The 26465-nt window shown below is 36.3% G+C and overlaps 1 protein-coding gene across 1 annotated transcript in view; it reads left to right on the top strand.

The window, feature by feature from the left end:
• Window positions 1–25988, top strand: part of LMCD1 (LIM and cysteine rich domains 1) — a 76308-nt gene extending 50320 nt beyond the window's left edge. The window contains exons 4-6 of the mRNA XM_074284033.1: window positions 8593–8928; window positions 23170–23385; window positions 25363–25988. Of these exons, the coding sequence (XP_074140134.1) occupies window positions 8593–8928; window positions 23170–23385; window positions 25363–25521 (711 nt within the window). The 3' untranslated portion in view covers window positions 25522–25988. The remainder of the gene's footprint in view (window positions 1–8592; window positions 8929–23169; window positions 23386–25362) is intronic.
• Window positions 25989–26465: the final 477 nt, after the last annotated feature.

Below are 26465 nucleotides of genomic sequence, written 5' to 3'. Positions count from 1 at the left end.
ACCTCAGAAATTGGCAAGTGCTGCAAATTGGGGCTTAATATGTTGCCTTGTTGATCTTTAAGACTTACAAAAGGGATGGTGGAAATGTTAATAATGCAGATGAAATTTGAAAATATGTGAGGTTCATTTTTCCACCCAGTATTACAATTCTTTAACATTTACTACTATGATAGTTACCAGGAAGACTGTGCATGATGTCTCTAGCTATGGAGATGAGGAGACAGTTGGGGAGATCCCAAAGGATCTCATTCCCAAAGCTATCTGGATCCTAAAATCATAGATTTTGAGATAGAAGAGATCTCACAGATGAAAAAGCCTTTCATTTTATAGAGAAGAAAACTGAGGTCCACAGATGTTGAGTGACTTTCCTGAAGTAATACAAATATTCAATGACAGAACTGGGATTTGAACTCAGGGCTTCTTACTCCAGAGCCAGCACCCTTTTTATTTCCCCACAGTATTTCTTAGTTATCAGAATGTAATTAATATTGGACTATGAAACCCAAACTTGACAAAACAAAACAAAAAAAACAAAGAAAAAACCATCTCTCTCAGTATAAACTGAATCCAGACTGTGTTGGCAAATTTGTTTTTTGTGACTTGATGGACATCTCTCCCTTTCCTCTCAGTGCTCAGCTCTCCCACCATTCCGCTTCCAATCCCAAAAAGTACTGAAAAGTTTCAGGAAAGAGAGAAATCACTGAAGGCAGAGGCAGTCTGAGAAGATACTTAAACTGAACTTTGAAAGCCAAGGGAACTTGGGCTCCCTAACATGAATCAGGGATAGTGCATTCCTTAAAATAAGGGCATGTGTATGTGTGTATGTGTGTGTGTGTGTATACTATGTGTGTATATATGTGTGAACATGCAGGTATGCATGAATACATGAGTATATATGCCTGTACATATATGTATGTATGTGAATTTGCACATGCATGCACACATGCATGTATACTATGTGTCTAAGCACTGTATGTAGAGTGTGTTTGTGTGTATACAACTATGTTGTATGTATGCTTTTGTGTGCTACATATGTGTATTTGTATATGTATTTGGATTATATACAGGGAATATATGTGTACATGTGTGTAAATGCTATATGTGTGTGGATTGTATATTTATGTGTATATATGTGTATTATATGTGGGTACACATGTGTATCTATGCATGCATGCATATGCATATGTGTGAATGCTTACATAGATTTCATAAATGTATATTGTACATTGTGTGAACACATGTGTGCACACACATGCTAAGGCAAGCATGTAGTATGACCTCATTCACATGTATGCATGCAAACATGTATGAGTGTATTGCATGAGTGTGAGTGTGTGTGTGTGTGTGTGTGTGTGTGTGTGTGTGTGTGTGTGTTGAAAATGCCTGTGGATTTCAAGGTGCTTTTAAATGAATGTCCTTATTCTACAGAAGAGAAAAATAGAACTCAGAGAAATAATGCAGAGTCCAAGGCCACCAAGCATCAGGTTCAACCTTAGGATTCCATCCCTAGTCTTCCTGATTGGAAGATAAGCATGCCTTCTATAATGCTTCTTATTTAGCCAGTTCCAAAGAGTGAAATTAGAAAAAAAAATGTCCCACGGTCACTTAAAATCCTCAAAGGATAAATTTTCTTCTTTGGTTATATTAAGGCAAGTTCTTAATGTTGACTTTGAACACTGAATGAAAATAAAGAAAATGGAAAATTGTGTTTTAATATTATTTCTCCCTCTTTCTACCTGGATTACTTTGGACAAGTTAAAGTGACTTCCTCTCCCTCAGCCTCAGTTTTCCCATCTGTAAAATGAAAGAGGTAAACCAGATGATCCCTGAGATGCCTTCCAGCTCTCCCTCTCTATGGTCTTGTTAGTGCTATTTCAAGAGCTGGATGCTCTCCAAAGTTGGATTGCTGGCATTGAGAGCAGCCAACAATATTCAGGGACAAATGGCAGTCATCAAATCCAAAAGCTCCCCCAGCCACCTCCTTTCCATTAATTTACTTCATCTAAAAAAACAGCAAAGTCCCAGCAGCCTTTTGGCAGTAGAAATGCAATTTAATTCAATAAGCATTTATTAGACATCTCTTCTATGCCCGGCATAGTGCTAACCACTGGGCAGAGACTCAAGACAAGAATGAAACAATCTCTGCCCTCAATAAGTATGCATTCTACTAGGAGAGGATGAGGGAGAGGGGAGTCACACACTGAGAATTGCAAAAACACAATCATGTGAAATATATGCAAAGTAATTGGTGGGAAGAGACAATATTAACAACTGGGAAATTAAATGAAGGCATGTTGAATTTAGCCTTGAGGTGAGCTACAACTTCTAAGAAGTAGATAGGAGGAGGAAAAATGTTCCAGGAGTCATGGGAGAGGCAGCCTAGCAAAGTCACCAAAGGAAGGAGATGAAAAAAGGAAGAGCACATGAGCCAGTTGGGCTTGAATGTAGAATATATGATGAGAAGTCATGGGGAATAAATTGGGAAGGGCTTTAAACACTAAACATAGAGGTTTGTACTAATCTTAGAGAAATAATCATTGAACCTTCTAGAGCAGAGTAATGACATACTTAAATCAAACATTTAATCTTGATTTTAGGAATAATACTTTGGCAACTTTGGGAAGGATGGATTGGAGAGAGGAGAGAGATTAGAGCTAGGAAAACCAGGTGGGAGGCAATTACAGTAGTCCAAGGGAGAGGTAATAATAATATTGATTACCTTTATAATAATTTAAGGAAGGAAGGAAACAGGGAGGAAGGGAAGGAAAGAGGGATAGAAGGAAGAGGTGTTGAGTAGTCTTCAGTGTTTCTGGAAAACTCACGTGAGGGGAAAGTAAGAGTAAAGAAACAAAGACTAATGGCAATGAACCTTATCTTTAGATTCCTTTGGAACTTTCAGAGCTGTCAGCTTGGAGGAAGATGCATGTTAATGGTATCTTAGAGGTGTCCTAGAAGTTCCTCTAACTGGAGAAAACCTCAAATGTCATCTGAGCCAATCTTAGAGGCCAGAGGGGTTTGTGAAGGTCGCACTGCCAATAAGTTGCAGAAGCAGGATTTGAAGCTGGGGCCTCTGGCTTTATACCAGAGTTCTGTGTCAAACTGATTTCTTAAGCAAGTCACTCCTTTCTGAACATTTCTGATATAAGGGGACTGGACTGGATCACCTCTAAGGTCTTTTCCATTCTAACAAAGACCCAAGGAACTTATCTCTACATTTTCCACTGATTTCTGAAAAGGAAGATTCCTGATTGTCTTTTAGCATGATCCTATTTATGTTTTTGTAAATCATTTTTTGATTTTAATGGCTAGGCAGAGATATCTCTGAAAGAAAGGGTAATTCACTTGGAAGATTTAAACATTGATCCAGTTTTTTCAACAAACCTTTGAAAAAGCCAGAGGCTAATGGGGTTGGTCTTCACAACCAGTTTTCCTGGAGGTTCAAGACAGCTCCAGGTAATTGACACTGAAGAAAATTTATCTCCTCATCAAGCCACCCACACACAGTTGGTCATTGGTTGGCTTCTTACTTAATCCCTAGCCAGCCGTGTGCCTGCTAACCATGTACAAGCACATCTGTGGCAGCTGTAAGTGTGATCTTTACAATAGAATGGCAAAAGGCCAACTAGCCAGCCATGCTTAAAGCTACAATAGGAAAACGGGTCTCCTGGGAAGGAAACTCCCTTCTCTCCCAGGCTTCTGTCCAGAAATCAGTTAACTCATTGGTTCCCATAACTTAATGTGCAATTCTACTAGAGTTCTGCCAGACATCTTGAATTCCAGAGAAAACAAATAGTTATCTATCCAATAGATACTATAAGAAACAGTCAGATAGTCAAGGTCATTTTACTTAAGTTGATATACAAAGTAGTATATATTCTGTTGTTGAGGACCAGACAATACAGCTAGCTTTCTGCCTCCCTCTCTCTTTTTCTCACTTTTTCCCTCCCTCCTTTCATTCCTTCCTTCTTCCTTCCCTTCCTTCTTCCCTTTATTCTTGCTTTCCTTCCTTCCTTGCTTCCCCCCACCCTCCCTCCATTTTTGTCTTCCTCCCTTCCTCCTTCTATCCCTTCTTCTCTCCCTCCCTCCCCCCTTCCTTCCTTCTCTCCTTCCTTCTTTCCTTCCTGATCTTGAAGTTTACCAGCTTAATTTCTTTCTTAAGGACCATGCCTTAAAACCAAATCACTTTGGCTCTTATTGATTGGCTAATAAAAGGTCCCAGACCAAATCCCACTTCGTCTTGGTTTGAGTCCTGATTGCCTCAGAGTGAGTATAAATAACCATCACAGTGGTTTGGCCAGAAACCCTGAAAGTCTACTCCTCCCAGACTGAAAAGATCAAGAAGAAAATGAGAACTTTTTTCTAATGCTCAGGAACTCTCACTTTCCCCTTTTGCAAATTACTTAAATTCAAAATTGACCCAGACATAACCAAAACAAAAGTACCTTCTCAATGATCTGGGACCCTTGGTATTTAAATAGCAAACTCCTTCAAGGGAAGAAACTAGGCTAATCTGATTTGGTTTTGTGTGATGCTCAGACTTACAGGCAGTGTCTAGATCCAAGCATCCTGGATGTAAATCTATGGAAGCTTTTGCTGTGGTTTCATACCAGAGAAGATTTTGCCCTTTAACTTTATAAGACCATTTTAGAGGTAAAAAGAGACATTGTGCCTCATGTCACACAGGCAGTAACTAGCAGATCCAGGTTTCTAATCCAGGTTTTCTGATTTCTCAGGATTCAGATTCAAGATCCAATGTATCTTCCACCATTCCACAAAGCTGACAAACAATTCCTTTCTAATCATGGGAAACTGAATGCTTTTCACTTGACTCTGAGATATAATAGAAGTAAATATTTGAAACTTCTTTCAAATAGAGGCTCTGGTAAACCATAGACAATCTGAGAGCCTCAACCCCAGAAACTCCCTTCTCCAAGGCAGATATCAGACTATGCATGACTTAATAAATAAATCCTAGGAAATTGCTTGAGCCACATAGAGGTTAAATGACATAACCATAGCTGATAATTCTCTTTTAACCAGAGGAAACTGCAAAACGTTGACCTGGTTCTGAGATGAAGTAGAAGTATTTATTTATTTTTTTTAAAATCATAACCTTAGTCCCAGGGGATCAGGTAAATCATAGGCAAATGTGAGAGCCTCAACTTTGGGAGTTCCTTAGGTATTGAATTCTCTACCGAGACAAATCCCAACTCATCTATGATTTAATAGAGAAATCCCAGGAAGTTGCTTGAGTCACATAGAGGTTAAAAGCCTTGAACATAAGTATAAATGTTATTTTTGTTGTGGTTATTATTATTATTATCACATAATTAATGTGTGTCAAGACATAGGATCTGAATCCAAGTCTTCCTAAAAGTGCAGCACTCTAAATGCTATTGCTATGCTACCCCTAAAATGGAAAGAAGAGATTAGGAACTTTACTTCCTTTAAAGATTTCACTTTCTCCTCTGTTCTGGTCTTTAATATGGTTAATAATTATGTTCATATAATGAGTCAAGAACCAGCCAATTATGTGTAAGACAATTGATTATATTGACTCCCCAAATCAATTTATGAATTTTATCTTGAAACATGCTAATTTTACTCTTTAGGGCATAAACATCAATGCTTTTGATCTCAGCAAACTATGTACTGCTTTAAAAATCTGTAATGATTTCATTACAATTTTCTAGGAAAAGTAATATAAAATTAAACTGCCAATTTTTAATTAAATAGGCTGCCCTGTATATGAAATCAGGAGCTGAATTTCAATTTTGAAGGAAACAAAATTCATCTAGCAAAACCAGTAAGATAGAATTAATGTCAATTTCAATTATATAATTGTTTAGGAAAATAAATGGCCCTGCTACATGTTGCCCTCCTCAGACCACATCTGAGTGTAGTGCTGAGTTCTTGGTACAAAGAAGAGCATCTAGAGAGTGAGGCAGTGTGGATAATGAAGAAACTTAAGTCCATGCCAGATAAAGAACCATTGAAGGAAGTAGGAACATTTTAAGCTAGAACACAGAAGATTTGGGGGAGGGAAAATAGAGAAGTGGGGGAATAGAAGGGAAGAGAAGAATGATAGTTATCTTCAACTATTTCAAGGTCACTTGTATGGAAGAAAAATTAGATTTGCTTTACTTCTAGCCCCAGAAGTCAAATTAAGAGAAATGGATGGAAGAAATAGAGGCAAATTTAAACTTTTTGGCAAGAAAAAACTTCCAAACAGAACCACCCAAGAGTGGAATGAATTGCCCATTGGGAAGGAGATTTCCTGATATTGGAAGTCTTCAAGAAAATAGGGACTGCTTGCTTGTTAGGTATGTTGATTGTGCCCAGGCTGCCTATAGTCTATATGGACTTATAGAATAATTCAATAGACTTCCCACTGGACTGCATATCATATCTTGAACAATATGAACTCTTCATCCACTTTTATTTTTTCTTGTATGAAACAGAGAAGCCTTAAAGTGCTTCAATAAGAATGAGATAATAGCTAAGGTTCCTTCAAACCCTAAATCTGTGATTCTATAATCCACACAAAAATAGTATCTGGAGAAGCTTATGTACCATCCAATACAATCCAATAAGCACTTCCTATATTTCTATATGTGTACGACACTGTACTATTCACTGAGAATGCCCAAAACAAGGAAAAACAATCCCTGCCTCAAGAAGTTTATATTCTATTAGATGGGCATAGCAACAAAGAAATAAAGAAAATCCAGGGTCAGAGAGAGCTCTACCAATTTATAGAAGAAGGAAGGATTTCCCATTGTATATATATTTTTTAATAATTTTGATCATTTTCCATATCATTGAACAAAGTTATTTCTGAGATTGTATCTCTCATAGATCTTTAAATGATCTTATCAGAGGCTATGAATTACCCTTTGGGAATAGCAATATTTTATATTCTGTACACCAAAGGCCCTTTAACTTGTTCTGTAATAGATCTCATTAGTAGTCAGGTGAAGCCTTAAGATTCTTTCACAGAAAAATATTTTAGACATATTAAATAAAATGCATAGCACTATCAAGGGAATCAACTGATACAATTTTTTTAAGAAGGTCATTGACCTCAGAATAGGAATCTATGCTCTCCATCCTTCAGATAATTATAAGATTACTAAGATGTGGTCAGCTGTAACTTAGCCAGAACACAGTTTATGTAAGGTGGAATGGTATGAGAAAAGAGTGGGCAGGTAGGTTGAAGCTAGTTTGTAGAGGGTCTTAAATATCATGATCAGTAACTACTCTATTTTTTCAGAGTTGGAAGTGATCTCACATTAGTTGAGTACAACCCATATCTGAAAAATAATTCCTTCTGCAACATAACTAACATATGCTCATTCAGTCTCTGTATGAAGATTTCCAGGGGAGGAATCCACGACTCCCAAAGTATGCCATTTTACTCTGGTATAGCCCCAATTGTTAGGAAGTTTGTTCTTAATACCAAACCTAAATTTGCCTCTTAGAATTCCTAACCACTACTCCTAGCTCTTCTTTGTGAGCAGAACAAATTGAAATCTGTCTTCCACAGGAGAGCTCTTTTAAATATGTAAAGAGAGCTATCATGTTCCCATTAAGCATTCTCTAGACCAAGTACCCCATATCCTTCAATGTATCCCCACATGCTGCAAATTTGAGCATCTTCACCATCCTGGTTGCATTCATATGGACATTTTCCAGTGATCACCGTCTTTCTCAAACATAATGATGTCCAAAACTTAACTTAACATTAACTCAATATGATATGACCAGGGCTGGGAAATTTCCCCCCCTTTATTTGGTAGGCACTGGGGAGCTAAAAAAAAAGGTTTTAATATAGAGGAAGTGTGCCATCATTGTCCTGTATTAAGAAGATGACTGTAATATATGGATAACGTCCTGAAAAAGATCTAGAGGCAGGGCAAGAGAGAACTCATATAATCATCACACAGATAGGCAGACAGATAGATAGATTACCTATATTATGCATGTTCTATCTTCCTCTCTTTTTCTTTCCATCCTCTCATCTCTTCTAGATTTTTAAATTTTAGAACATCAAGACAAAGTTTAAATAATATTTGTGTATATCTCATCCACCATAAATTCTTTGCACACAATAAATATTTAAGAAAGAGGAGGAAGAATAAGCCTAGACTGGCTTTTGAAGATTGATTAAGATTTGGTAAGTCTAGGGAAAGAAAGAAATAGGGAAAACAACATAAATTGAGGCACAGTGGGAATGATCACGGAATGGTTTTTGCCAAAGAGGAGTTCTGGTGGACAATAATGGGACTGGCCTGACAGTACCCATCATTGTGGGAATGGAAGCAGGTTTTATTACTCCTCACTTTAGCATGAAAAGCTTTATAAATTGATACTTGAACAGCCTGACAACAACCCACATTTTCTAGTGGGTAAGTTTGAAAAAATGATTTTCTCCTTAACACCTGCTGTTCCTAGTAACATGGTGAGATAGTCCAAGTGATAATAATATCAATTATTCTTTGCAGAGAAATACGTTGGCTTTTAGTGCTTATTTGCAATGCTCAATTAAAGATTGTTCTGGGCTCTAGCCATGTCCTGTTTCTTCCCTGGCAGGCTATCCACTATATGGAATTGATTCCAAAAGAGATGCAGCCAGTCACAGGGACTGAAGGAGCTTTCCTCCGCCGGCGACAACTCATGAGGCAGCTGCCAATTTACGATCAAGACCCTTCTCGATGTCGCAGCCTTTTGGAAAATGAAGTGAAACTGATGGAAGATTTTGTCAAGAAATACAAAAGTGATGCCCTTGGAGTGGGAGAGGTAGCTCTCCCAGGACAAGGTGGGCTCCCCAAAGATGAGGGAAAGCAACAGGAAAAATCTGAAGGGGCAGGAAGCACACCACCCACCACAAATGGAAGTATTGGTGACTCAACAAAGGAAGTGGAATATGTAAGTATTTTGCCTATTGTGAGTTTCGATTTCCATGTTTCCTTCTCCCTCAAGTTAAGGGCCAACCCAGGCTAGAGTCAACTTAATTTAATAATCTTTTAAATTAATTTAATTAAATTAGAAATTAAATTAATTAAATTAAAGACTCTGCTTTGTGCCCAGGAAAGAGCTGAGCATTGGGGATGCTAAGAATGAAAGTCTTTGTACTCAAAAAGCTTACATTCCACTGGAATGTAGATGGATAAGCAAATCTAAAATATATTCAAATGAAATACAAAGTTATTTGAAAGAGTATCATTATTAAAGAATGTGGTAGTTGAGCTGGATTTGGGGAAAAAAAACAAGACTTCTAAATGCAGAGGTGAAGAGGTAGAATATTCTAAGCACAGTCAGAACAAATACAAAGAGGTCAGAGATAGATGGTTTCTTCAATTCTGTCAGCCTATAAAATAGTTGAAGTTGTTGCTTTAAGCTTTTTTTTATTTTTTTGTTTTGTTTTGTTTATGTGGTTTTTTGTTAAGGCAATTGGGGTTAAGTGACTTGCCCAGGATCACACAGCTAGGAATGCTTTATGATTCTTGCAATAAACTTTGTGTTACTTATTTTACTCAAGTCTTACAATAACCCAATGAAATATGTTGTACTATATTTGGTTCATTCCTGTGATTCCATTTGTGGAGAGAATTCCCAATCAGGAAACAGTTGTATAACTCATAGTGAGAGAAATTATTATTTTACTTTTATATTAATAACCAATTATTAAACTGAGATCCAAGCTTTATTTCTCAGTTTTCTCATTAAAGCCCAGCTCTTGTTAAAGAACTGAACAGGACTGATTGAGATTACCTCTAGACCTCAAGAAATTTCTATTTACAGTATAAAGAGAATTGATTCAGGGTGAGTTCTCACCTTGTGGAAAGGATCTTCTGTCTTTGTTGCCCCTCCCTTAGAATATAGGGTGACCCAGGTCATGAAGGAAAAAAAAAAAAAAAAAACAATGGATGGATGGGTGGAAATGGATTCCTCTGTCCAGATTGTTGAAAACTGCTGAGTGTCATGATTAAGTCATGTACTTAGCAGAAGGGGCTTAAGACTTCTATCCCACTTCCCCATTAAATGTCTACTAATCAAGGTTTGTTTTCCTTAGTCAGGGACATTCCTTTTAACAAATGTACTTAAAACTTTCAAGTCTCCATTGGGTATCTTTAATTACTTAAAGAAACCACTGGCCACCATCAATTTATTAATTGACAACTAAAGCAATGTTTTCTAAATTGTTCAGGGATATATATAAAATCTCGATTGAGATTAATGTTTTCATCAATAAATACCATCATGGACTTCTTGTCATGTGTTAGTTGTCAAATACATGTTTTCAGGGGCTTGGGGAGTATTGACCCAATTTATCCCTGCCCAGGAGGTTTCTGTGTGGAAGATCCTCTTTTAAACAAATTCACATTTTGGTTATCATTTAAGTAGTTAAAACAATCAACCTCCTCTAACATTGTTTTCTCTGAAAACTTAGGAAAAATGGTAAAACTGAAGAACTTTAGCTTTTTTTTTCCTTTGGCTCTTAATGGACAATGATTTTATAGTTGTATTTAAGAATAAATGGCAGCCCAATGGCCCAGGGAGAAAGACAGATCCAATTGCATTGCTCTATTTCATAATTCATTTGTTTCCCACCAGCTGACTGCCTTAAAGCTGGAACAAATTGGGTAGAATGCCAAAGAAATAATCAAGTTTTCAAATTCTCTGCAACCTCCCTGAAGGAGACTAGAAAGGACCTTAAAGTTATACTCCAACTACCTCATTTGCTTTTGGAGAAACAGACCCAGAAAGGCTGTGACATACCCAAATTCAATTGCCAGTTACTGGAAAAAACTAAGATTTGTATATATGAACTGAGAATCTAAACCCTGGACCTGTTTTCATCATATATATATAATGGTGACATGGATCCTTTGCCATTTATTTTGCTTGAAAACAAGATGCATTGTTCTGGCAATGTTTTTGTTTGTTTGTTTCTTTTTTGTTTTTAACTTTTTTGCTCATTTTCCCCTAAAACAGGAGTCCTTAATTTTTTTTTTATGCCATGAATACATGTGGCAGTCTGATAAAGCTTATGAACTCCTCAGAATAATACTTGTTGCCTACATTTATAATTGAAGAAAATGTTCAATTTCAGTTATAGATTAGTGAAAATAAAGATGTGTTCCTATGTGTTCAACCTAGGTTAAAAACCCTGGCCCCAAGGGCAGGACTTTGAGACAAAAACAACTATAGATTTAGAACTGGGAGAGCTTTTAAACATCGTCTATCATCTAGTCCAAACCCCTCACTTTACACATCAAAAGAAAAGATAGTTTTTGTAAATCTTAAAGCATTGTAGAAATGCTAGTTATTGTTAGCTATTATTACAGTACAGATGAAAAAACAGTTTCTGAGAGATGAACAGACATGGCCAAGTTGACTCAGGTTGGGGTAGAGTCAGGATTTGAACCCAGTGACACTGAACTGGATTAATCATTTAGGAAATCTAGAAGGTGAACCTGATCTGGGGAAAGTTTGGTTGATCTTTCCCCCCTCATGGGGTGACTATACTTTTTCCAGGTTTTAGTACATAGCATTAGGGAAAGAATTTCCCTTCTGTGACTCCCTGTTTGGGAGTAAGGAGCAGAAGCGGGTTAGAGACTGTATGTGATGATCTGGTAAACTGTCTGTTTCTTATTTAGAATTTGCTCTAATATGTTAACATTAGATTCCTTTGTGTAGATACAAGTGGGGATGTCCCTGCCTCTGCAGTTTGGCCTGGCGCCTAAGAGGGGCCATATTTTGTGGATTAAGCTGCTCCCACAAGGAAGCCTTTCTGCTGCCAGCCTAGTTTGCACCTGTTTATTTTCTTCTCTGCACTTAAAACAAAATTCAGGGTGGGGGTGGTCTTAGGGTAAGTGCTGCAAGTCTGTGCCCATTTAATAAGAGAAGCTAATTTTACCAGAAGTCAGAAAGGCAGCTAAGCTTATAGGACTAAGGTCTATGGAAGAAATATAAATTTTGTGGGTAAATCATAATCAAGATGATGATATATAAGAACATAGAGAAGACAGAGACAAAAGGAGGGAGGAAAAAACAGTGAGATAGGGAGAAACAGAGACCTAAAGTCGGGGTAAGAGGAGGGTAAAAGATAGACAGAAAAAAACTAGGAAATTTTTCATTGAATTTACTCTTAAGAATTATCATAGTAGGGCAGCTAGTTGGTGCAGTGGATAGAGCACCAGTCCTGAAGTCAGCAGACCTGAGTTCAAATCTGACCTCAGACACTTAACAATTCCTAGTTGTGTGATCCTGGGCAAATCACTTAACCCCAATTGCCTCAGCAAAACAAAAAAAAATTATCATAGTAAGGTAAGTCTGGCTTATTTAAATTAGAAAATTGTCCTTTCCAACAGCTACATGGATTTCTAAAATGAAGGGATGGATGAGATGCATAACAAATCTTGTCCAATGTATCTGAATAGCAGCAGTGTTTTTAAAAGCCATAACAGTCTGTCTCTATCCAATGAATTAACATGCATAAATGCTCTTTGCATTATTATAAATGCTATTATTGTTGTTGTTAGCTTATAGGAAAAAAGAAAAAAGAAAGGTGGGCTGACTGATAGTGAAGGAGACAGTGCAGTACAGGAAAGACTAAGAGTTCTGCAATTGGGTTCAAATTTTACCTCTGATATTTAGTACCTGTGTGGCTGTGGACAATTCATTTAATCTCTCTGAGCCTCAAGTCCCCTGTCAATAAAATGAGGTAGTTGGAATAAATGAGCTGGAAGGTTTCTTCTAGATCTGGAAACCATTTTTAGGTGCTGGTACCCCATTACAATGTCCTACATTTCTGCTGTCATCAGCCTACTTTAATACATTCCTTCTGGGAACAAGATATTCTTTTTTCATTTTTTTTATTACCAATGTCTATTGATCAATAAATAAACATTTATTAGGCATCTGATATGTGCCAGATACTATGCTAAGAACAGAAAGACGGTAGAGAAATAGTCTCTACCCTCTAAGTGCTTATGTTCCGTAGGGCAATCCAAGTAGTACACATAGAAATTGTTGCTGTTGTTTGTCCTTTGATATCAAAGAGGACCATGACATGCAAGTGAAATGGATTTAAATGAGTGAGGGCTGTGCAAAGTCATCAGCCTCACTTTCTCCTCCAGAGCCATCTGGATCCAGTGGCAAGATATCAGGATGAGTGGAAATGACCTCAGGAGGAATCAAATTCAAATCCATCCAATTCATCCATCAAATCCTTCCATCCACTTACTAGATGGGCAAGTCATTTAAGTCATTTAAACCTGATTGCTTTATCCCTGCCCCCCCCCGAAAAAACTCATAGAAATATGTACTAAATGAATATATATATATATATATATATATATATATATATATATATATATATATATATGTATATATATATATATATATATTACATATAATTATTTTCCTGAACCCCTTTTCTTGGCAGAGATTAATTAGAGTAGATTTTCATTTCCTTTTCCAGCTCATTTTACAGTTGAAGAACTGAGAGAAATAAGGATTAAGTGACTTGCTTAACATCACACCCCTAAGATGTATCTGAGGCTGGATTGAAATCATGTCTTCCTCACTGAACTATATTCTTTCCATGAACCAATCCCAATGAAATGCACACATTCCAGCCAACTTCTCTGGACTGACTATATACTATTCTACCTCTCCATCTTCTGAGGCCCAGGTGACCAACCTGTATCATAAGAAATTGGTTAGGCAATATATCCCTACTTAAAGACTGTACTGAATTCCTTCATTTACTCATTGATTCATTCAAGAAACATTTATTAAGCACTTATCAGGGACAATACAAAGAGTCAAGGAATAGACCTTTCTTGTCTTCAAGGACTTTTTTAAGGTAATGATGTGTATATAAAATGAGGAGATTGGCCTAAATGGCCTCTGACATTCCTGCCATCTCCGTTTATGATACTATAAATACATATCCAATATATCACTATAAATAAATTCCAAAAATTAATATAATAAAATTAATTTATATATTATATATTCAGGAGGGTCCTATCAGTGAAGGAGAATCAAGTAGGGCCTCATGTACTTGATCTGAGTTTCAAAAGAAGCCAGAGATTCTAAGAGGTGAAGATATAGAAAGAACATAGGAATCAGGAGGAAGGACATCAAATATAGGGAAGTATAATTAGTCATCCAGTTTTAATAAAACATAGATCCAGGTCAAGGGGAGAAATGTGCAATCAACCTTGGAAAGGTAAGTTGGATTCAGAATGTGAAGATATTTAAATACTAAACAGAAAAGTCTGCATCTTAATTCCAGATATAATAGGGAACTCTTTGGATTTTTCAGTAGGGGAGAAATATAATTAAACTTTTCTTTGTCTTTTTTGAAAAAACCCATGAAAAACTACCCTTCTCTCTAGATGCCAGGTTAAAGACGTGACAGAAACTAAGAGGGAAAAAATTCTGGGACAGTATATGAAAAATGAATATTATGTAAGGCAATATTATTTTAAAATATACAACTTAATAATTTATCTATCATCATTCATTAACCATTAATTGGGTTGTCATTATTTTTTCATTAAAATAACTGTCCATTATTATTAATTACCCATTATAGCAATTAGACAAACTTTATAATTTAAAAAATTGAACCACACTTCTTACCTTCAATTTTCCTACTAGTTTAGATAGAGGAAGTTCTGGTGAATTCTTAGCAGGTTGTTAAGTAACAGGGGGATCAATATCACTGCTGTGTACCAAAATCTAAAGGTTTTAAAATAACAATGCTAGTTAAATTTGTGAATTTCTAGTCCTGTACTTTGAATGGTTAAGATGAGGAGTCAGTCCTTGAATATTTCTCCAGTCTTCCCATCTCTTCCCCCAATACACTTCCATAAGTCATGGCCTCTAATAAGTTTGTCTTAAAAAGTCTTGTGTCTGGTGGGCAGTCAGCCTGAGACAAGTTTGCCTTGATCTCGTCAACATCCCTTGTTTTTCAAGACCTTGACTCACAGGGATGAAAGTAAGAAGTGTTCCCAGGCTTAGGCAGCTGAACTAAAATCATAAGTGTCAGCATTTATGTGAAATGGGCTCATTCATTTCATTTATTCAGGCTTTCAGAAGGCTTTTACAGGAATCATATTTCCAAGTTTCCAGAGCAGATACTTTGGCCAAAGAATTCTCCCCTCTTCTACAAAGCACTGAGGTATAGTGAAAGGATTATTGGATTTGCAATCAGAGAAATGGTTCAAATCTTAACCTCTGTCACTTGTGATCCTAACCATTTAGCCTCAACTATAAGAGTTATACTAGGAAGACTATAAGAATCTTCCTGTTTTTAATCCATATTCCTACTCCATAACTCCAGTTAAAAAGCCACTGAAGGTCATAAATAAAAAGTTTTACTTAATATCCAATAGATATCAATTTTTTATTGTTCCAGAATCCCTTTTTTAAAGTCAAATGATTACATTAAAATCTTGAAGTAAAGAGCCTGATTGGGGGGAAAAAAAGGAAAGAAAAATAGGGACATTCCTTCTATTCATAAAATTCCACTAATTTGATCTGGAATTTGACAGTGGGGACAGGGAACACGTAGAGTCCAATCTCCCAGAGTCTCAGTAGATGAACATTCAGAGGCCATATAAGGCTGGGAGGGTCCCGAAATATATCCTTGTCCCAATCCTAGCAGCCAAATGTCTGGGATGCAGATGGAAACTCCAGGCAACTTGAGAGTTTAGTTGGAGTTTGCATAGGCTGCTACTAAGGTACATTCTTGTGGGCAAATGAATCTTCCAGGATGTTGTCCAAGCAAATGTTTTGCTTGTGGGCTAATAGACTTTTTTTTTTCCTTGTTGAATCTTCTCTGGAAATTTGAAAACTCAGCTCTCCTCAGTCACTAAAAGAATAAAGTATCATTGGATTTAGAACTGAAAAGGATTGTGGAGATCATTTCTTCCAACCCAGCCCCATTTAACAGAGAAAATGAGGCTCAAAGAGCTAAAACTGAGGTTTGAATTTATTTTTAAACTCCCTTAAATTTTTATGTATCATTTAATCTATAAGTTTAAAGAAGAAAGAAAAATTAAGAAAGAGCAGAGCTGGAATAGACATCTTATTTACCCCTCACTCTACCAGAAAAGGCCTTGGAATATAGTCTTAAATAATTATCAGCTTTCTGGATTTCCTAAACCCTGTGCTTTCTTTCAGCCTAACTAGTCCCTTTTTTTGGCAGAACCAAGTAGTTACCAGTTTACCACTCCATTCAGTACTACAGTCTCACAGATTAGAGCAATTTAGTCCAATTGCATTTTTTATGGGAGAAGAATTTCTTACAGTCTCATATTCAGAGAAGTTTGAACTCAGGGCATCTGGCTATAAATTCAGTTTTCTTTCCATTATATCATGTTATTTCTTCTTTACATGTGGAAATAGTTCAAAGGACCATTGGACCTTATAGTTCATGAAGCCCAAGAGCACCTCATAGATTCAACAGCTATACTACATATGAAATCTACTTCTCAAAAGCAAATATAATACAGTGACTTGAGACATTTCAAGTTAGAAACTATTGATGTTTTTATCCCTGATGGTAGAGAACATGATGTTCAATAACAAATCCATTTCTTCTTCCCAAAGAAGTAGAGATGGCAGATAAAGGAGGCATATCTAAAGGAGGAGTATCTATTATAGTTATTATGCATATTTTTCCTTAAATATTCTCAGCATGAAGAAGGGGAAGAGTGCTACAGACCTCAAAAACAACAAATGTAGGAAAATCCCTCCCTGATGATCTGTTAGGTTGCTAAGTGAAGATAGTGAATGATCACCATAAGAGGAAACAGGGAGATTGTGTTTATAAATAAATTGGAAGTATTTGCTTTGGAAAGAAACCAGAGCTTGGATTTAAGGCTCTTGTGTTAATATTTACTGTGCTGTAATAGTGAAATTTTCACAATCCTCTTTGGATTAATGTGGGTCAGCAACTGAATAAGGAGTTTCCAAAAAGAAACATCATATGATGGAGATATGACTCTTGGCCATTCAAACCACTGGGATTACAGTGTTAAGCCACCACAGTCCAGAGGGATTTTCTCAAACATCACTTTAAGATGGTGAAGTTTAAACCAAAAGAATAGTGTGTAGCTATTAACCATATTAGTCTGCTGTTGCTTGAAACAAAATATAAATTGATCGCTCCTACTAGAAAGTCCCCTTGGGATGCTATCAAGAATAAAAGGAAATTTTATGATTATCAGAGAATTTTTGATTCTCTCCAGTTAGGTATTTTATTGATTCCAATCTCTTACCTTCTTCTCCTACCATGTGAACAGCAACTGTTTTTATCTTTGTTTCCCCAGAATTTTGCTGAGGGTTTGAACAAGAATTGGGCATTTAATAAACACTTATTGAATTGAATTGTTGGGAAAGTTCTAATCAGTTTGTAATTCTGTGTGCTTTCTGGGAGGATAAAAGATTTACAAGGCAACTAAATCATGCAGTGGATAGAGTGTTGGGTCTGGGAATTGAGATGACCAGAGTTTAAATCCAGACCTTACTTCTTGTATGATGGAAAAAATCATTCACTTTCTTTTTACCTCATTGTTTTCAACTGTAAAGTGAGCATAATAATAACACCCACCCCCCACTATTGTGAGGTCAAATAAAATGATATTTATAAAAATACTTTACACAATATCTGACATATAATAGTTACTTAATAAGTGTTTTCATCTCTTCCCCTCCCCCAATCTAGACAAAATTAGAAGATAAATGTTTAAACTCTCTAAGTAGCCAGCTTGTTCTTTGAAAAGCAAATGGTATGCTAATTATAAATTATCCTTATCTATTCCTCAAGAAGAACTCAGATAATCTCTGTGAGCACTGTCATTCTCAGAATACATTTGAGAATCACAAATATTTTTTTTTTTCCTTTAAAAGAGTCATTAGACATTTTTTACCAAAACACTTTGACCTTTCCTACAATTTGGAATTTTTTGCTATAGTTTTCTATAAGAACCTTATATATCTATGAGAACATTCTATAGAACATTTCTATAAGAACATTATAATGTTTCCTTTTTCTTTACAGTCAAGGAAATACCACTCGACCTCTCTGACTTTAAAGGTTCTCCAGGCTTTAAAGGGAGGCTAACAGGAATATATACTCCAGTTTTCAAAGCTTACTATTATGATACTTTACCCTTCTGTAACATATTAGCTTGAATTCTACCTGCTCTCCTTACTATGCTCATACAGCATGCTTATTATGAGATATTTAATTGGACAACCAAAGCACAATGATTGGGAATCAAATGGTGCTCAGTTGTCCTACCTCATTCTGCAGTAATAATGTGATTTTGCTCTCCATCTGTCTTTTTGCTTCTAATACTGTTTATAAAATATCAACTTGACTAATTCCTAATCTGGGACTCTGGCAACAATTCCCATTTTCCAATAACAACAAAGGGATTTAAGATTTCAAAGGATAGAAAAAGGATCTTGTGTCGAAGTCCAGAAGTCTGGAATCAAATGAGACCTGAGTTCAAATTCTTACTTTTCTCCTCATTAGTGGTGTGACCTTGAATAAGTTAGTTACTTCCCTGAATTTCAGTTTAGTCATTTTTAAGATAAAAAGATTGGGTAAGATAACCCCATATAGCTCTTCAAAATCATAGATTTATGTTATTCTATGTGATAAATGAGGACTGATGTTATCAAGGAAGGATTCGTGGAAGAGACAAAATAAATAAAATAGAACTTAAAATTAAGATCAGATTTGAATAAGGAATATGTAGAAAATGGAGAAAGAGTAAGGAAATCAGAGGAAGAAAAATGTACATTAGTCATACATTTAGAGCTGAAAAAAACTTCAAAGCCATTAAATCCAACTCTCTCTTTTATAACAGGCATAATAAGGCTTAAATGACTTTCCAGAAGTTCTACAGCTAGTAAAAATCTGAGGCAGGATTCAAATTCAGCTCTGCTTTCCTCCCTGCCTTCTGCTTTCTCCACTGGCCTTCTAGATATTTCATGTATAAGATGGAACAATAAGGTTTTACTACAATGCATAATGTCCCTTAGGAAGTACAGGAGTTTAACTAAGTGGCTGAATTGACCCATGTCCTAATGAACAAAACTGAATTTAGGGTGAAATATCAAAGGAAAAAACATCATCTTTGAGTTGATTCATGTTTAGGGGGGTGAGATCAGAAGAAAAAAACCTTGTCTTAGGGTCTTATGCTTTTCCCTTCCCCATTTTTATTAGCTCATAACTAAAAGTAATAGTCATAATCCAGGTTCAACTCCAGGATGAGAGCAGAAATTTGGGGTACTAGAATTTTTCTGGGTCATCAAAGTCACTCTCTGGAATCTCTTAAGATTTCACAAGAAAAAGAAATGGAAAACAGCTCATGGCAAGAAAAGGAAATTAATTCCTGACATGTGCTGACAGACCTTATTATTTGGGACATCTTGTTTTCATAAAATGGCAATTAGACTGTTTGCTTTAAAGGCTACTGGAAGAAATAAAGCCTGTTGTAGAGATGTTGTAAGACAGTAGAGGCACTGATATTCCCCAAAGCATTCTGGGGTGGCTGGGAAAGTTGAAACCCGTAGCAGATAGAGCATCCATGAGAATTAATGGAGCTAGGTAAATCAAGATCAGAGATCTTGAGATCAGAGAATCTCCTTCAAGGAAGAGAAAGCTCTCATATTGTAATGATGAAAATGCTTTGGATTCAGAGGTAAAAAATCTGGGTTCAAATCCCAATTGTAAGGTTGGACAAGTCTCTCTTGGTCTCAATTTATACATTTTAAAAATAGTGTTGAAGAAGGGATTGGAGTCCATAACCATTAATTTCCTTCAGCTCTAAATCTTCAGGTACTTTGATATAGGATTGACCTGCTTTAGACCAAGTTCAAAAGTTCACCACTTTTACAAATAATCAGTTGTAAGGACCAGACCATTTTTTGTTGCATGCCAAAGAGAATCTAAGTCTCTTGAGATCAAGGGCTCTTTGGGTCTTAATCTTTGTTTCTTCAGTGCTTAGTAAAATGCATAACATATAACCATAGCCTTTGAGTGACCTGAAGGATTTACCTTTTTAGATAAGGCTGGGGATGAAAGTTGGGGTGATCTGGAGAGCTCTATCTAATAATGGGGCATGCTGGGAATTTGTCCTGTCTCTTCTTTGGGATGAGCTACAGACTCTCTTCCAATAGTCCCAGGGCAGAAAACATTTTGCAGTTAGAGAGCTCATCTTGGTCTAGTTCTTCTAAATAATGTACCTGTTTCCCATTGTTCTGATATGCTTTCCCTTCTTTAATCAACAATATATAATATATATATATATATGTATATATATATATATATATATATACAATATAAATATAAAGTTACATGTATATATAAATATATGTAGAGAAAGAGTATATATATATATATATATATATATATATATATATATATATACAGAGAGAGAATATATGTGTGTGTATGTATATATACATATATGAAAATGCACTAAGCCTAGTTATTCCTGGATCACGGCACTCTTCATGTTTTCAGAATAAAAGTTTGTTACAGAATATTTGTGCTAAGGCATGATCCATTTCACAGAGTAGCAGCATTTTATAGTTGAAAGGGTCCTTCAAAAGTCATCAATCCAAACTCCCACCCAGTAGAGAAATTTTCTGGATTGCAAATGACCAGGCAGACCTAATTATTTAAAAACACATACTCCAGGCCTTCAGGGACTCCAGACAATAGAAGAAAATTCAAAACCCTGAGCTTTCCTTTATAAGACTCGCATGGCTTTTGAATATATACATCAGAGCAGGGAAATAAGCTAATTCCTTTCCCTTGGGAGTCATGACCTTAGAAATTGTAAAACTTTTAATGTTTTTTAGCCAGCCAGGTAGAAAATGTACTTTACATCCAAATAGCATTCACAGCATACCCTTCCCAGCTATTTTTAGTTTATCATGAAACTAATGAATTAATTGATTAATTCTAAGACCCCTGATTAGCTCTAGGCCATCTAGAAGAGTTAATATCCACAGTCACATTAGGAAGCCATATTACCTGTGCATCACATTAGATCTTAAGGAAAAGATCTTAAGGAGAGCCTCTGCAGGCTCTAAAATGGAATTTAACAAGGAATAATTTTAAGGAAGTAGGAAGAAAAGGAATAATCATTTTTATACAGCTTATTGCTAAGCACTATATACATACATATATGTCTATAAATATGTACACATATGGATATTCTTATATAATATGCACAACATATATACATATACATACATATCAAATAAGATATATATATGTGTATATATATATATATATATGTATATATATATATATATAAGTAAAATTGTATTTAATCCTCATAGCAATGATCTGAGTAGATGCTATTATTATCTGCATTTTATTGCTCAGGAAACTGAGGTAGACAGAGGATTATACAGCAAATAAGTGTCTAAGGCCATATCAGTTCTTCCCAACTCCAGGTCCAGGGCTTTACCCATTATGCTTTTCAGCTCAGCTTGGAATCAGAAAATCTGGGTTCAAGTCCTGCTCCTAACACATCTTGGTTACCCAACTGACAAGTTACTAAGCTTTCAGTGCTCTAAGTGACTCTCTAATAATGTTACTCAGAAGGTACCAACTTGGTAGAGAGAATTTTTTTGGTAAAAAGGAATTTACTTATCAGGGAACTCCATTCTCCAATGAATCAGTCAACAGGATTCATAGGGGAATTTGCAGGTGGAGTTTTCTCACTAATAGGATGGACATTAATGACACCTTTCTTGGCTACTTCATGAAAATAAAATGAGGTGAGACATATATCTGAAAGTCAATCAACAAGCATTTATTAAACACTATGAACAAAGCAATATGCTCAGCTTGGGGGATACAAAATATGGTTAAAAGGCAATTTTATGTGGTGATGGAGCTCACATTCTAATTAAGGTATGCAAATAATGATGTACATTCAAGATCTACATGGTATAGATAGAGGGTCATCTCAGAGGGAAGGAAGCAGGACTGGGGGAGAAACATGAGCTTAGAAAGGCTTCCTGTATCAGGCAGCATTTGAACTAAATCTTAAAGAAAACCATGAGGGAAGAAGGGAGGGAGAGGATTATACACATGGAGGGGTGGGAGATACAGTCCAAGGTAGAGGGAAAAGAAGCTTAAATGTCCTGTGCCAGAAACAACAAACAGGTCAATGGAGCTGGGATTTAGAATAACTAGAGGGGAGGAAAGTATAAGACTGGAAGGACAGAGAGGAGACACATTAAAAGGGAATAAAAAGACAATTTTATATATGATTTTGGACATACTATGGAACCATTGTAGTTTATTGAATTGGGAACGGTGGGTGTAAAATAGCTTCTTCTGTGCTTTAGGAAAATCGTTTTGACAGCTAAGTTTTGACAGCTAAGTGAAGGGTGGATTGCAATGAGTGTGGGGGTAGCAGATGATCAGCCAGACTTGACCAGGGAGTCTGAGCAAGAGATGTCAAATGGGGCTATCACAATTTCCTAGTGTGGCAAAACCAGGTTAAAATGTAACTAAGAAATATGACACAAAATAAGTAAAAATACAATATGACATAGATAATGTTAATTTTGGTTTTCTGAGAAAATATGAGGTCCATAAGAATCTCTTCCTATTTGAAATTGACACCACTGATCAGTCATTCCATTTAGTACTTAAATATGTTTATCTCCTAGTGTTTAATTTTTATGCTTCCGAGCTTAATTTCCCCAATAATACATGTATTCAGAATTCATAAAGGGAAAAGAATGTGTCCTTTTAGATTTTTGGACTATTATACAGAAATGCAGGTGAGAAAACCCCTTCTACCCATGAAACTGCTTCATTAATACATCATTTAAGGGATGCTTAGAGCACCACATGGGTAAGGGACCCATCTAGGGTCATAGAAATAATATGTATCAATAATATAATATAAACCCTACTTTCCTTGACTGAAATGACTTTTCTTTATCCTACTGTATCTGGCATGTTTTTTAATCCTCCCTTATATCTCCCACAATGTCCAGGAAAAGCCCATTATATATTTTTGGTGGTTTGCTTTGCAGCATGGGATTGAATTAGTGCACCCACTCACTGTGTGCCTTTTTGTGTTCTGCTTTTAGATCTGTGAGCACTGTAAGCAGGCTGCCCCTTCAGACTGCCCTGTAGTGTATGCAGACCGAGCTGGTTATGATAGGCAATGGCATCCTGCCTGCTTTGTATGTGCCAAGTGCTCTGAACCTCTGGTGGATCTGATCTACTTCTGGAAAAATGGGGTTCCCCTTTGTGGGCGCCATTACTGTGAGAGTGTACGGCCCCGGTGCAAGGGCTGTGATGAGGTAAGCATATTATTTCTTGCAAAGATAGTCCTTCCCATGGAGCCCATATGGATCTGGGGAATTATCAAGTAACAGAGGGTCATAGAACTCAAGTTACAGTGGACTTCAGGGGCCATCTAGTCATCAGAGAAAATCCACAGAGGTTAAATGACTCATCCATTGGTAGAATTCACTTGGGCTGAGATTTGAACTCAAGTCTTCTAATTACAGAGCCAGTACTCCTTCTGTGGTATCAGGTTCACTTTCCCTTAATAAGTCTTACCTCCCATAAATCTAGGAACTTCCACCAAATGATTCCCCTGTCCACAGCTAAAGGTTAGATCACCACTTTCCATATATGGGATTAGGATGCAATAACGCTCCTGGAACTACATGATTAAAAGACATATATATATATATATATATATGTATATATATATATATATATATATATGTATGTATATATATATATATGTATATATATGTGTGTATATATGTATATATGTATGTATATATATGTGTATATATGTATATATATATGTATATATATGTATGTATATATATGTATATATATATATATATATATATATACATATATATATATATGAAATATCAACTCCATGGCCCAAATTCTTGACTTTTGTCATGGAGAAGCAATAGTGTCTCTCAGTCCAAGAGATGGTAGCTATGGAGAGGTAAACCACATGTCTAAGTAGTGGGAGTTTACATATCCCAACTTTGCAGGAGAAATGATACCTCTCCTATAAGTAAGCAAATCTCTAATCACACAGAAGTTTAATGATGTAAAAAAATAATAATATAACCTAGAAATTACAACTATAAAGAGCAGGGGTTCTCAAACTATGGCCCACAGGCCAGATGCAGCCCACTGAGGACATTTATGGGACCATGGCAAATGAGCTGAGGAGCAGAGACAGAGTATGAGTTTTTGTTTTTACTACAGTCCGACCCTCCAACAGTCTGAGGGACAGTGAACTGGGCCCCTATTTAAAAAGTTTGAGGACCGCTGATAAAGAGCTTTATCCAAATCCAAGTATGGTCACATCAATCATCTCATTTAGTTCTCACAGCAAGTCTGTGATCTAAAATGGGTAGCATCATAAACCCCATTTGATAAACTAGCAAACAGAGATCCAAAATGTTTTAAAGATTTAGTCAAGTTTCAAATTAATACCAAGTATTTTGACTCCCAGTTAAGCTCCCTTTATTCTTTTTCTGAGACTTCAATAAAACATGACCCCTTTTGGCCTGTTTTTCCCCCCATTCCCTGTGGTTTTATTGTTCATAGCAAACTGAGACAACCAAGATTTCTAGGACTGAGGTCATTTCCAAGACCATGTGAGTATATAGGAACATAGTGATTGGGAGTTGAAATGATCTACCCACATGATTCTGACCTATATGAACTTCAAATTTACTCGATGGCTTCCGCTTCCCTTAAAGCAGAGGTTAATATGATCACTTACTAGGGAGACCCAAATCTTAATCAATGACCAAGCCCTAGAAGATCACTAGTTACACAAACTCACTGCATTTGGATTTATCTTAGGCAGAGAAAATGCCTTTTTAGAAGGAAGGGTTAATCCATCAGGCCCAGGGGAACAAGAGGACTGAGAGCTGGATTTTGGTTTCAATCCAAAGAATATCACAGGATATCATGAAGCAATAAGTTGACTGCAAGTAACCTCAATCCCCAAGTGAAGAATCTTTCACATCTGTGGCTGGGAATGCTATATACCACATCCCCCAAGTGCCATGCTTATACATAGAGCATGGTGGTAGAAGTTCTCTCCTGAGTTTCTTATGGATCAATTTAAAGATGATTTTTGTTTGTTTGTTTTTTAAATAGTCTGAAAGCCTAGACTCTTAAGTCTATAATATTGCCAGGTCACTGACTTTTGTAAATCTGGATGAGCTCTTTTTTCCTTGCCTAAATACTGAATTGTGTTTTGTGGCTTTTTTTTTCTATTCTGTCAGATTATATTCACTGAGGACTACCAGAGAGTGGAAGATCTGGCCTGGCATCGAAAGCACTTTGTCTGTGAGGGTTGTGAGCAATCATTGACTGGCCGAGCTTACATTGTGACAAAGGGCCAGCTTTTGTGCCCCACCTGTAGCAAAACCCAGCGTTCTTAAGGGGTGTCCCCTGGGAGTCGAAGTGGAGCCAGAATCTCTGCCATCTCACCCTGAGGCAGAAGAGAATGTCTGAGCTCAAGCAAGCAACTAATACATATTTCAGTGGGATATTTTTTAAAGGAAAGATACTTGTGGGTAGATAGTTTCAAAACCAAAAAATGTTCTGTGTAAACATGGGGAAGAAAGCTATTTTCAGATGAAAGGAGGAGTGCTACATGGCACCACTGGTGTTTTATAGAAGGAGTTTCCCAAAATGCCAGTGTGAGAGGTTAGATCATATAGGAATAGAATCTGAGTGCTTTTTCATGAACACAGGAACTCCTGAAACATCAAGGAATTAGAGGGGGGTGGGTGGGATGTTGGATTCCAAAGGTTTTTTTTCAGCCTCCTTTTCAAATATAATTCAAATTTCAAAGTGCATTTTTTGCATGTTAAGCTTATTCTCAATAAAAATTCTATTAAATCAAGATATTTCTCCTTATTTGGCTATTCACACTATCCACTGTTTGAAAGATTCTGGTTAATGATCATTGTATATACTAACAGCAATGTTGTTTTAACAAGAACTTTGAGCAATTAAGTCATTTTGACTATTACAAATATCCAAATTAATTACAAAGGAACTATGAAGGAATATACTATCTGCATATAAAGAAAGAACTGATAAATAAAAATGTGTATAGCATAATTTTATACACACACATATTGTGTCTACTGGTAACAAATGGCTAGAGAGAAAGCAAAAAAAAAAAAAAAAAAAAAAAGGAAGTTACATTATACCTCGAATTAGTTTCTGCTGGCGAAGACACCATCAGAATAGAAGAAAATAGAAGAGACACAAAAGATTAATCTGAAAGGGAAAAAATAACAAGCATTACTTCTTACTTGTCCCTCCTTCATTTCCCTACCAAATCTTTTACCAGAGTTGTGTAGAATCACAGAAA

The sequence above is a fragment of the Sminthopsis crassicaudata genome, chromosome 1, assembly GCF_048593235.1.
Source record: "Sminthopsis crassicaudata isolate SCR6 chromosome 1, ASM4859323v1, whole genome shotgun sequence".
Taxonomy (NCBI): Eukaryota; Metazoa; Chordata; class Mammalia; order Dasyuromorphia; family Dasyuridae; genus Sminthopsis; species Sminthopsis crassicaudata.
Note: the sequence above shows the minus strand (reverse complement) of the source record. Positions and strands in the feature narration are given on the sequence as shown.